Genomic DNA, 13,196 nt, shown 5'->3' with positions numbered 1-13,196 from the left:
GAACCAACCGAAAACCAACTACTTATGCAAACCTATTCAGTGAACACATGCACTATTCAAGCTGGACTAGTTTTACCAGGAGAATTTGTAATGTAATTTATGAGACATTTGACGTACAGGATAAGACAGTGGACAGCAGCCCTCTCACGGGAGATCTATTTTCCTGCAGAGTTTTGTTCCAACCTGCATCTAACATAAGCATGTTAGATGCAGGTTGGAACAAAACTCTGCAGTTGCAAACTCTGCAGCTGCAAACTTTGAATTAAAAAGGCAAGCGCCTGATACTGATACATCTGAGCCTGCCAGTTAAGGAATTCTGAATAAGTTAACTAGATGGAGCTGGTGTGGCTGCAGGAAGGGAGATCTCCAGAACCAGGGATGGTGACCTCTAGGATAAAATATCCATTTAATTAAGTTTTTATGGTATATTTGTATGGTTTTTATGGTATATTTTCCCCCAAATTCCCACAGATAAACCAGACTGAGACATATTTGCCTGTTCAGAACAGTTAGTTGGATACTAAGAAGATGAGTGTTAGATGTGTCCAGAATTATGAACAGAGCTGTGTATTCTAAAATTACTCAGAAGGCTGTGTAGCGTGGGGAATTAAGTGCTAAAAATAATGTCCAGACATCATCATATTTCAAATGTGGAAGATAACAACAAAAATATATGTAAATAGTTACAGTATATGATTATAATCATATAATTTATGTCCCCTACATCAGAAAGTGTTTCTGTTCACTTACATCAATTACAATACCTCCCCAGATCCAGCTCAAATAAGATTTTTATGCCACTTTGGTGAGGCTCTTTAGCTCATTTTGAAGTCACAAAGGAACTGCTTGTTATTTCTGATGCACTAAGGACCCTGTTAACCAAAATCAAGGGCACTGAGCCTTGGTTCACAGTGTAAATTATCCTAAATACTGACTGTGGAACTCAAATCCGTCCTTTTTTTTTCTTAGTGAAAAGTCAAACCTGAACAAAAGCATGTTTCAGTTTCACCAATGGAATTACATTTCCGCTTGTTTGCATTTCAGCAGTTTTTTTTATACCATTTAACAGTTTGTGTTTCCCACCAACATCTCATGACTCCATGTGACTTTATTGTGAGAGCTATCAGTGCAGTTTCTAAAAGGAATAAACTAGAAGGGTCACAAGTTTCATGAAGTCTTCACCCAATAGATCTATTAATATATGAAGTAGGGGTGGACAAGATAATCATGATGTTGTGATACATTACATCGCAGTAGGCTTGTTCTGAATTGGTACTTCTTAAACAGTGAACAACTGTGTGTGTGATAATACAGACCAATTACATTGAGCCTGTAAACAACAACAACCAGTGTATAATAATTGCATGCTGAAGAACCTGACTTGATGTTAGCCCATTATGGCATCATCTCCAATGATAAATAATCATGAATTGTTTTCTTCCTGTTCTTTCTTAAGTAGTTTATTGTTGCAAACTTTGAATTAAAAAGCCATTGTACTGTTTTTCTGCCTTTTGTAAAAGTACAGTGCTGCATATTGTGAAAATGACTTTTCACATTCTAATGTTATGAACCTGCCTGAAGCCACTCCTGGTGTCAGCAGTGAGATACAGGGGCTGTCACTTTTTTTGTTGAAAGTGACCCAAAATAAACCCTCACTATTAAGGGCTCAACCCAGTGGGTGGCAGCTGCGGCCTCTGCCTGAGCACTCCAGTTTCTCTTTCTCTCTTTGCTCAAACCGCCATGACCCAGAGTATCACCACAGTGGTATTCTGGTTACACTCTGGTTTAGCCTGCACGCTCTGCTTTCAAGATGCTTAATGTAAACACACATACTATATTGAGTGTTCCCATGCTTTAAGGCTGTGTGCTTAATTTGGCCTCTTTATGTCACATTTCTTTGCTTTTCATCTGACATTAGCCACAAAAACAGCAGGAAAGGATGTGTAGGAGGGAATAGGGAAAGGAGATGGGTTAGGTTCAGTGGTTTAACCTCTTTTATCACCTTTGAGGCCTTGTTTAATTTGACACTGCAGCCTCACTTTGGTCTCTGTGGATACTTGCCATGGCCACATTGGACCACCTTGTGTGACACACCACCAGGACAGAGGTCACATCCTTTTTTTTTTTAAGCAGTGTTTTCATGGCCTGATTCATTGTTGCACCTTTAAGTAACAGGCTTTTGAGCAACATATCTTTTACTAGGACAGTATAGGTAATGAGTAAAAAACCAGACAGTATTGTGCAGTAGTCAGACCACCCTTCATTTATTTAATTCCCAGTCAAAAAAAACTGATACTCAAACTTTTTTAATTTTTGAGAGATAGGAGAAACTTAAGCTACACTTCAGTGAAAGGATGTGTTGCTGTCAAGAAGCTGTTACTGAGAAAAAAGAAAATAACATTTACAAATCAAACAAAGAAGCTGTTGGTGTTTTCAGAACAATGGCCTGCCCACCCCAGAGCCCAGACTTCACCATCATTGAATGTGTTTGGTATTACATGGATTGTAGAAGTACTCTAGAAAATGCAGTTAACTTCTGAGATTGAACTTTGGAGGTGTGGAATGATACTGCTACAGTTTTCAGTTGGAAACTGAAAGCGAGTCTCTTGACAGAAAAAAAGGTAATGGGTGTCCACACTAAATGCTGAACATTTTGACATTATATTTAGTTGTTCGGGCTTTTGTGTAATTTCCTGTTAAATATGTATTCTGCTTTTTCTTTCTGACAATGAAAAATTGCTTGTACTTAATTGCTGTTTTGACTGGAAATTAAATAAACAAAGGGTGATCTCTAAGGTTTGCACTGTATTTAAAATGTAATACCAGAACAGCATGAGTGTAAAGATGGGCTATGTCGTTGAAGGTATAGCCTCTCAATTCATGTTGTCATCCTGTAGTTGGTGTAATACCCACACAGGAACGCAGGGGTTTAGGGTTTAAGCTGGTATTCTCTATAACAAAAATTAACTTCTCTATAAGAAAAAGTCTCTTTTTTTCTGAAAAATTGCTAATATCACACCCTGCTGTAAATGTTTTCTCAGAAAATCTCTAGATTCTCATCATTTTGGTGCACAGGTGTGTTAACTTGGTTGTAACATGTATGCATGTATGTATTTAGAGAGCCAAACGACATCATAATTCGGAAGATTTGTGAAACTGTATGTATAATAAAATACATTGGATTTGGGGCATTTTTGTTTACTACAGGACCACAAATTCTTAATATAGGCATGACTACAGAGATCTTTAGCAAAAAAAAAAAAAGACAATTTTGTGGCTAATATGGTACCAATATTAGGGTGCTAAAAATTCCCGCTGGATATGAACTTTTAGTTGAACAGTGTCTGACTGACAAATATGACTGTCACTTTACAGTTGTTAACTCCCTGGAGCCATAACAATTTATGTAAAAATACCTGGAGTTTAAAATAGTGCCCAGCGTAGGGTTCTCCTTTTGCAGCTGTAGCCAGTCAGCAGCCTGTCCATGTTGTCCACCCTCACACATGCACACATATATAAACACGACACAGACAGCAGACCATGTATGAAGAGAAGAGAGTTTAGTGACACAGCACCCCCACACCTTTATTCACCCGACCACCACATGTAATATAAATGTGTGTAGGGGGGTGTACAGTGTAAAGTCATTAAAGAAGTATTATTTTATATGTTCTTCACTGAAATGAGCAAAGGCCAAGGAATCTGAGGTAGAAATGATAATAAATTGCATATTTTTTTCTTTTGGTAACCATTGAAAATGGGTCCTACAGACCCGAACACGACACACAAGGGTTAAATAAAATTAATATTGTAGGGTGGTGGAGCTATTTTCTTTGCACTTTTGGTTTCTGTTTATTACCTCTTATTTTTCCTATATTTAAGTAGTTTATAAAAAAGTGTTTTTTTGTATTATAACAAGTCATTCTCATGCTGAGGTTCAGGTTTGGATACGTTGTTGTTTTATGTTCAAGTCACCAGTATTGCTGTCATATAATTAAATGTAAAATAAAATAAGTATCTCATACTGGGTTGTTTATATGTCCTAATTTTTCTGGCCAACTGATATATCAGAAGTGCTACTTCAAAAAAAAGGAAATAAAAATTGCAATTTTTAAATATATACTTTCTAAATATGTTGGTATTACATATCACACAGCCTACCTCTACATAAATGATAAAGGCTTTGCGTGAAGGTGCTATTCCAAAGACACAGAAGCATGTTTCTGCTGAGTGAGTAAGCCATACAAGCTGCAATCTACAGAGCTTTTGGTGACAAGTTTAAAGTAACAAGATGAAAAAGATGGAGAGTAGCCTTCTACTGCAGCTGCCACTTGAGAAGTCAGCATGGAGCAAAACCTCAACCCCACCACTCTTTTTGTGAGACCTAGAACTGGGCAGTTGCTACAGATCTCATCAAAACAGGAAATTTCATGTTTCCTCTGCTGCTTTCAGCAACTGTTTGCGACACACAACTTCTGCACATATGATTTAACGTTCACACGTAGACACATATACGGTGTGTGTATATATATATATATATATATATATATATATATATATATATATATACATATACACAAACACACACACACACACACACACACACATTATATATATATATATATATATATATATATATATATATATATATATACACACACACAGTATATATATAGTCATGCCACAGTGCCTTTCTCTGGCATGCAAAAGCAATGAAGTAGTGCAAGTGTCAGAACACTGACAATTTGACGGCAAATTTTAACTGGTTAAGAATCAAACCGCAGTGTATGGTTACGCATGACCTAAGTGATCTAAACTCCCAGTACAATTCTGACTCATCTGGCCTTGGTTTACCTGACATCAGAAATGGCTGAAGAAAAATGAAAATGCAAACTACATGCGATAATGCAATAATCTTATTTATTTGAGTTAGCGGCCTACAGCTATACCAGTAAAAGAAACTAGGAAGACTTGACTTGTATATATAGATTTTAAAATACCATAACATCCATTTGTAGTAATTATAATTCTCTGTGCTACTTTCAGGTTAACTGCAGTTATAAATGTAGGTTTGTATGTGTTTAAAAAGCTAAAATTCAGTAGTATATAGAAATGTTTGGAACAAGGGTAGAACAAAGGTAATAAAAAAATTGGCACTGGCCCACAGCAACAACAACACTACAACAAGCTAATGGTTAATTGGGCCAAAATTCAGAACTATAGAAACATGTACATTGTATTTACAATTAACAAGCATTCAGCATATTTAATATGATTTATCTAACGGTTTTTATTAAATCATTTAATGCATATGCATAAGCATGTGTGCTTAAGAAGTCTGTTTGTGTGTTTAACAATATTATGCCAAGTAGTTTTAGATGTTGCCCAGGCCTAGTGAAAAGTTGTTTTGTTTTTAATATTAGAAGTTTCTGTATGTGTGAAAAAAATTCTGTATGTGTGAAAAAAGTTTGTGAAAAAGCAAGCACAGGCTCTGCATTTTTAAGTGTCCAAAATTTTAAATGTTGTGACCAGAGGCAAGGGGAATTGGCAGTCCCTGGCTTGGAATAATCAAACTTTTAGAACAATATTAATGAACCTTTGTGAATGCAATATATTAGACCTTGTTTAATGAGGTGTACAGATCTACACAAATAGTTCACAGGTATGCAAATGACAATGTTTTTCTTGCTTAAAGTAAAGAACATTTTCTTTATTTAACTTTATTCTTGCTAACTATTTGTTTGTATATGATCCAGTAAAAATCTGATTTTGGCTCGACATGGTGTGTAATAACTCCAACCAAATATAAGAATCAGTGCTTACATGATATAATTACAGTTTGAATTGAAAGAAAAGCTTAATTTCAGTGAATTTTGTGCAGATCAATTAACTTTGGTTTACTTTGATGAAGATGATGGCTAAGTTGGGACGCTGCCTTTTTTGACCTGGGAACAAATAATATTAACTAAAAATATTGTGTTTTACCTTCACCTCATTATCGAGTAAAATTCTCATTTAGCTCGGAGACCCTCCCTTATACCGCATTTCACTCTGAAACACGTCATGTTATGGAGGAAAATATGTTATAATTCCTGAGTCATGTTGACTCTAATCTGCCATTCACATATTTCTTAAAAGAGACTTATTAATGTTATCCAGTTTGTCTTGTGTTACTTAGGAAACCATATAGGTACATTATTGTAGGCCTAAAACCAAATCTTAATGAATGTGGTTCCTAAAACAAAATTATTAGAGTGTAAAATATGACTTTAATGAATATAAAATGTACAAAAAGTGCATGTAAGACATACTCATATGTTCTGTTTACATTTGGTAACAAAGGCTAACAATCATATTCTCATGTTAGCTAAAAACATAACTTGCAATTGCTTTATTACAAAAAGTCAGGGTCTTTCAACATCTGTAGTTTTACTCAACCAGTTCTGTGTTGGCTGTGTTTGTTTAGTATGGCGTGGGCCTCCAACATTTCTTTTTAATTGCACGAGGCAGCACTTTTGGCCTGTATGTGAGTAAATAAATGACAGAGATGCCCACCAGGGACAGGCAAACACATAAAAAGAGCAGAATGTACCAGAAAATTGACTCCTCTGTGCTGTGGCTGCCACAATCGACAGAGTCAAAAAACATGGCTTTTCGGCTCTGGCGGTGTAGGTCTATACATGTAACCTCTGAGAGATCAACAGCACGGAGGGCTTTTGATTCCTCAAACGTCCTGTACCATTCTAACTGGCAGCAATTAAAAGCATTTCCATTTACATAGACAATCTGAACCCTTTCTGCAATCGCAGTCGCATGTTCAGATTGGATGGTGGATAGCATGTTATTCCTCAAGTCCAGAAGCTTCAAGTTCAACATCAATAGAGATTTCGGTAGCTCCCATATTGAGTTTTTGGAGATGTTGAGAAATTTCAAATGTTTATATGGTGAGAAGTCAAAGTTTTGCAGACCTGTGTTGCTCAATCCCAGGTGCTGCAAGGTTCCACTGAGACCTGATAAACAGTCTTGGCCAATGAGCAAGTCTGGGTTGTTAGATAGTTCTAAGTGTGTCAATGGTGTACCCTCAAAAACCAAAGGCGGCAGATTTTGTATGCTACATCCAGCAATGTAGAGCTGTTTCAAGGAAGAATGATTTGTCCAAACAGCACAAGCTGAAGAGTCAGAGTCACTGACCTCTCCGGAATGACATATACCTACTGTGTTATAACTAAGGTCCACAGTACTGAGACTGGGAAGGGTATTGAAGACTCTAGGGGGAAGCCTCTGAATGTCATTTAAGCTCAAGTTCAGATGTGTAAGGTTATTAAGTACACTGGCTGAACTTGGCTGGGCGTGAAGCTCCATAAGTCTATTGTTGCTTACGTCCAGCTCATATAGAGTGGCTGGCATACCCTCTGCTGTTAGATTGAGGGATTCTAAGCAGTTTCTTCTCAGCCTCAACCAGTAGAGGTGAGGCATTTTCTGAAGGAATCCCTCAGGGAAGTATCTCAGCTGGTTCCCACTGAGATCCAACAGTTGCACCGATGAGATATCTCCATGAAGGCTCTCATCCCAGAGGTCTGCTGTAATGTTGCTGGCATTTCTGCCCATGTTATAGTACTCAACATTAGTGGTCCAGTTTGAAGAATTGTTCACTGCTAGATGACTATAAAAGTTAATCTGGTTATTGGACAGTAGCAATGACCTAATGCGACTGTGAGTGGGAAGGAAGGGGAAAAACAGGAGCCGGTTGTTGGACAGATCCAGCGTCTCCAGCTGAAAGATCTCTGTGAGGTCTGAATTGGTTATGAACCATTCAATAAGGTTGTGGCTGGCGTTCAGCATCACCAACTGGGTCATTTCAAACTTCACCAAACATGGCAGAGAGTTAAAGGCCAAGTTAAGCCGCTGGAGCTTTTTTAGGTGATCAAATGCCCCATCAATTTCAAACAGCAGATTTCTCTCTAGATTCAGTTCCTTCAGCTGGTAAAGGTCTCTAAATGTGGATTCGTCTAACCTGAGCAGAACGTTCCCAGAAAGATACAGAAACTCAAGAGACGTGAGGTTTTGTAGCAGATCAGAAACCATATCCTCTGTGAGTCCATTACTAGATAAATCCAGAGTTCTTAGCCTGGTCAAAGAGCTCAGAGACTGAGCAAACTGCTTATGCCCATTGTGGAGCTCATTATTGGCCAAATTGAGGCTCTCTATCAGTGGGGAACTGGAGAAAGCTTTCTCCTCAACTGCCCTTAAACTGTTGCTTGCGCAGCTGAAGAGGCGAAGGGAAGCATACCGTGAGAGACAATCATTCTGTAACGTTAAGACAAAGTTTTGATTTAGAAACAGCTCTTCTATTTGTTGTGGCAAGTCACTTGGAACAGAAGAGAGCCCGTAGCTGTTACATAGAGCTGTGCTTTGACTCTGTAGGAACAGAGAGAGAAACAGAGAGAATGAGAGACAACATGAACAATGGAAAGGCTCTTAATCTCAAAATAGACATCAAAAGTAACCAAATTCAACCAGTATACATTGGTTGAAATATTACTTTAAGAGAGGTTTTAGGTAACACTATTAGTAAGTGTCACTGTTCCACATCTAGTTACTTCTAAATACACTTTTCAAAATATTGCTTGGTTTTACTGTACCACAATGTACAGTTAAATTACTTTGTATTTACAATATTACAATTAAAACTACAGAAATACTAGCGGGTGGAATTGCACACGACTAAATTGGGGAGAAAATTGGGTAAAAATAAAAAAAAAACAAAAAACAAAAAAACTACAGAAATAAAGAAACCCTAACACTAACTGAAAAACATGAAAACATTTTGCTACATTTTTACATTAATTGACTTTGTAATGCCATCAGTGATGTTTACCAATGACTCAAGCCTCAAAACTTTCTCTATATTATTTCTTATTCCAGAGTGAATTTTAAATGTAAATGCACTACTTTTTGTACCTGATGTTTAACTGCAAAATCTGAGAACCTAAGCAAACATATATCTTGATTACATATGTATACTGTGCAGAAGTCAAAGGCTACCCTTTATTTAGTTAATTTCCAGTAAAATGGGCATTACATACAAGTTTTAATTTTATGGAGATATTTTTGAGGAAATCATATATAAGATAATCCAAAACAGTTTCCAAAACTGCAGTTGGAAATAAAAATATTAAAGACAATCTGATAGACGACCAAAACTGTGACCATCAGAGAAACAGTCTTTGGGAGATAGGAGAAAATCTGTGTTTCTGTCAAACCTTCCACTAGGAGAAGACAACTCATTGGTATGTGTCTGACTGTAAAGAAGCCATTACTGAGAAAAGAAAATCTGCACTAGAACACTGAAACTGGACATCTGAAATATAGAGTAAAGCTTCATGGACAGATGAATCTAAATTTAAGTAATTTAAATAACTGAGATTAAGAACTGAAGGTTAAGAACTGACAGCCGAAAAACAACCACTTTCTAAGACATCTGAAATATGGAGTAAAGTTTCATGGACTGATGAATCTAAATTTAGGTAATTTAAATAACTGAGATTAATAACTTAAGGTTAAGAACTTACAACAACCACTTTCTAAGACTGGAGGTGTGAAAAAAATCTCTCAGAAAAGACTGGAAAAAAGAAAGGAAGCTGTAATAAAGTGTGGTCGCATAAATACTGAAAAATGTAATGTTATATTTAGGTGTTGAAGCTTTTGTGTAAATTCTGTTGAATACATGCTTCCCTGATGCTGAATAAAAAAATAAATAAATGTTTAATACTTAATATGTTCTGACTGGAAATAAAAGGGTGGTCTCTGACCTTTGCATAGCATTGTATATATATCGATTTTATTCTATTAATTTCCAAGGATACAATAGGGCCAAAATATAAATAAATATACAAAATGTATCATGATTTTTTGTTTTTCTGAAGTTTGTGAACCAGCAGGAACAGACAAAATGCACCAACAAAATTGTAGAACTGCAATTTTACAGTACAGTGATGAATAAAGGAAAAAAACAATTGGTAGAAATAAATTAATAAAATAAAATTATATTATAATGGGCCTCAACCTCTTGTTACAATTCCGCTTATACAGTTAATATACACTTGTTGTGTTTGTTTACTGGCTCTCTATGATTGATCTCAGTGTTCTTGTTCAGTGTTCTAGATGTACTGAATATACCAACAACATATTCTGAAATGTGTATCATGAATTATTGTTATAATGACAAAATGACATACATAATGCACAACTGTTTGCAAATCCCTGGTAAAGTTATATGTTTTGTTGATCTTCTAACTGAAAATAAGTTAACACTTAACATCTCTACATAGAACAAACTTAAATGTGACACTTTTCTGCAATTTTAGAGCACAATATCTATTTATGTATAGTTATTTAATTCTATTTATATTTATCATTAAAAAAAAAAACTTTACAGGCCATATTTATGTTTTTTGTCTGTTTTTCCAGTGTGTTAAAGTCAGCAAATAAACAGTAATCAACATTTTTAACATAAATCAATAAAACCAACAAGAAAACATGTAATAAGAAAATTAACAAAGCATTTACTTTGACCGGGAGCATCCAAACTTATGCATATGACTATATTGTCATATTGCACATTGTTTATTTCCCATTACGTCTAATTTTGATGTTTTCATTATTGTTTTCTTGTCAAATCAAACCATTATGTCTGATTTTCCATGTTTTTCTTACCAGTCTGCAGGGGGTGATGTGTGGATGGCCGAGGGCCCAAGGCACAGGCATTGATATAAAGTACAACAGCGTGGAGAGAACACTGAGGACCGGCATCTTATCATACTCGCTAAGAAGAAGGAACAAGAAAGTATTAGAGCTGTATTCATGCTAGTCAAACTGCTTCCCAAGAGACTTGGGGCAAACAAATAAAGATAGCAAGGAGCATTTCTGTTTTGTCTTGCAGGCATCTAATTTTGCAGTCACACATTGTTTTTCCAGTTTTTTCCCCGCTACAACCATTTATTTAAAGTTTCTCATGTTAGGATCATCTTGTTTATTTAGGCTACGTTAGCACTGCTTTTATTACACATGTTAAGAGTCTTATTATTATTATTATTATTGTTAAGAGTATTATCGCGAGTCAGCCTTTAGCTAAGATTCAGCCCTAATACCAAGTGAGTGACAAAATCCCTCCCTCTTAAACCTGTACGATAACTGAGCTTGGCATTGGCAACAGATTCCAATTTATTGCACATTTCTTTAAATTAACCACATTCAGAGTACAGTTCAGCAGCCTTAAACCAGACTCATGAACAAGAAATGTTATTTTAGTTAAATAATGAATCAATTAGAAGTAAAAATAGCTACTAAAACAAACAAAACAAAATAACCTTTAAAGGAATAAAAAAAAAAAAAGTAAAAAAAAATGTATGTGGTCAAAAACTCAAGGCAGTCCAACAGAGTTCCTTATAGAACTGGAGTTGAACAGCTATCAGCTACAAACTGAAGTTCTGTTTTTCTCTTTATGGGGTCCTTTTGGCATAAAAAAAAATAATGTAACTTGAATATGATGGTTATGAGCAAAGCAGTCCAAGTGCTGAACTGACACAACAGAATGAAAATAACCCCCAAAAATGAAATGGGAACTAACTGTGAATTACTAAATGGACGAGTAAGAGTCAGATTTCGTTCCTCACGAATACACTTGAGTATAAAAGTATTATCGTATACTTATCACAGAAAAGTACAAATTCACTAGATGTAGCACACGTAGGCTACATTTTAATGCTACCCTAAACAAGACTGGCACAATGGAAAAGATGACAAGTTATACCACTGGAAAATTGGAAAACTATTTTCAGTCACACTATTGTTTTCACTTTTTAACCACAATGCAATCACTAAGCTGGCGTTCATACCCAAAAAGACCAGGCTAAACTACATTACCACAAACGTCTGTACATTTAACGTTACTGCGCATGCGTCACAGGGTTAAGCTATTAGCCCAGGGTTGCGGGAATAGCCCTGGAGAGCCAGCACACTGCAGATCTTATCGCGCAAACCTCGTTTAGCACAACGACTAAACAGCTCAAACAAAAAGTGTTCAGAAGCTAAACTCGACCTAGATGTGTCTGAAGAGGCAAATTTTAAATCCACGTCTTTTGCATGACACAGCCAAGATTCACAGCAGTATTGCAACACTGCCAGAGTGTCTATTAACTAGCCTGTTTACTAACGGTCACACTTAAATGCATTTTACAGGCGGACAGCCCCTGCTTTAGCCTCCTGCTGTAGGGGCTGCTTGCGTGCCCTGCCGCCTGCGCGCCTCTCTAACCGCTACTGCTGTACTGTGGGTTGAATGGAGGTGAATGGAGTCCGAAGGCGCGCGCTCTTACCCCGCTGGGCTGCTTTGCGTCGTCCGCGCAGCTGCACCTTTCCCTGTACACCATTTCCCCGTTCTCGTCGCGAAATAGTGCGTTTGACCAGCTCCCTCGGACAAACCAAGTGCTTTAACATCTGCACCTCTTGCAAGCAAACCCCTTTTAGTTATTTGCGGAAGCAAGAAAGCAACGGAAGCCGAGTCACATGTGGCCTGCAGAGATAGAGGCTCCGCAATGCACGGTCAGAAAGATGCAGAGAGAAACACATTCTACACAAATGGGCCTGCTAGAGCGTGTCACAACAAAACAGTCTTGCCTATCAACGCTGCATGTAGGTTATGAAGGTTATAAATACTGGGCCATGTGAGACACTGGACAGTCATGACGTTGGTCATGAATGAACGTGCAGTGGTGAAGAAAGTATGGCTATAAAACGTTTAAAGAATAGAGATTAAAGACAGCTCTTAAATTCCTTTAGTCGTAATTCTGTTTTTAAATCCTTATACTCTTAATTTTGTTTTACTTAGCAGACCACAACAGCCTGCGTAAGGAACACACCCATACCACCCACTACTGGTTTCGCTCATCAGATACTACTTAAGAGGAAACCACGGAGAGCTCACACCCTTCCTGTGAAAAGTTGCACTCTCTTTGCTTACAAGAGGTTGTTTTCTGCTGCCTTCGTGCATCAGTAATCGCACATTTCAGGCGGCGTGAAAACATTCGCGTTTGTCGCGTTCAGCACCATGTTTTTACCGTGTTAACCAATGGTGCAAACAAAGAACATTTCTGTCGCTGTACTTGAGTAATTTGTCTTTTAGGCAGCTTTGTCCGCGC

The 13,196-nt window shown here is 37.0% G+C and overlaps 1 protein-coding gene across 1 annotated transcript; it reads right to left on the bottom strand.

Annotated features, from left to right (window-relative positions):
• Window positions 1–4,782: 4,782 nt before the first annotated feature.
• On the bottom strand, window positions 4,783–12,506 carry nrros (negative regulator of reactive oxygen species). The gene is made up of 3 exons (XM_036564695.1): window positions 12,375–12,506; window positions 10,717–10,825; window positions 4,783–8,418 (listed from the first exon to the last, which is right to left on the bottom strand). The coding sequence occupies exons 2-3, from the start codon at window positions 10,810–10,812 to the stop codon at window positions 6,463–6,465; spliced, it is 2,052 nt and encodes a 683-aa protein (XP_036420588.1). The 5' UTR covers window positions 10,813–10,825; window positions 12,375–12,506; the 3' UTR covers window positions 4,783–6,462.
• Window positions 12,507–13,196: the final 690 nt, after the last annotated feature.

Source organism: Colossoma macropomum, unplaced genomic scaffold (assembly GCF_904425465.1).
Source record: "Colossoma macropomum unplaced genomic scaffold, Colossoma_macropomum, whole genome shotgun sequence".
NCBI lineage: Eukaryota > Metazoa > Chordata > Actinopteri > Characiformes > Serrasalmidae > Colossoma > Colossoma macropomum.
Note: the sequence above shows the minus strand (reverse complement) of the source record. Positions and strands in the feature narration are given on the sequence as shown.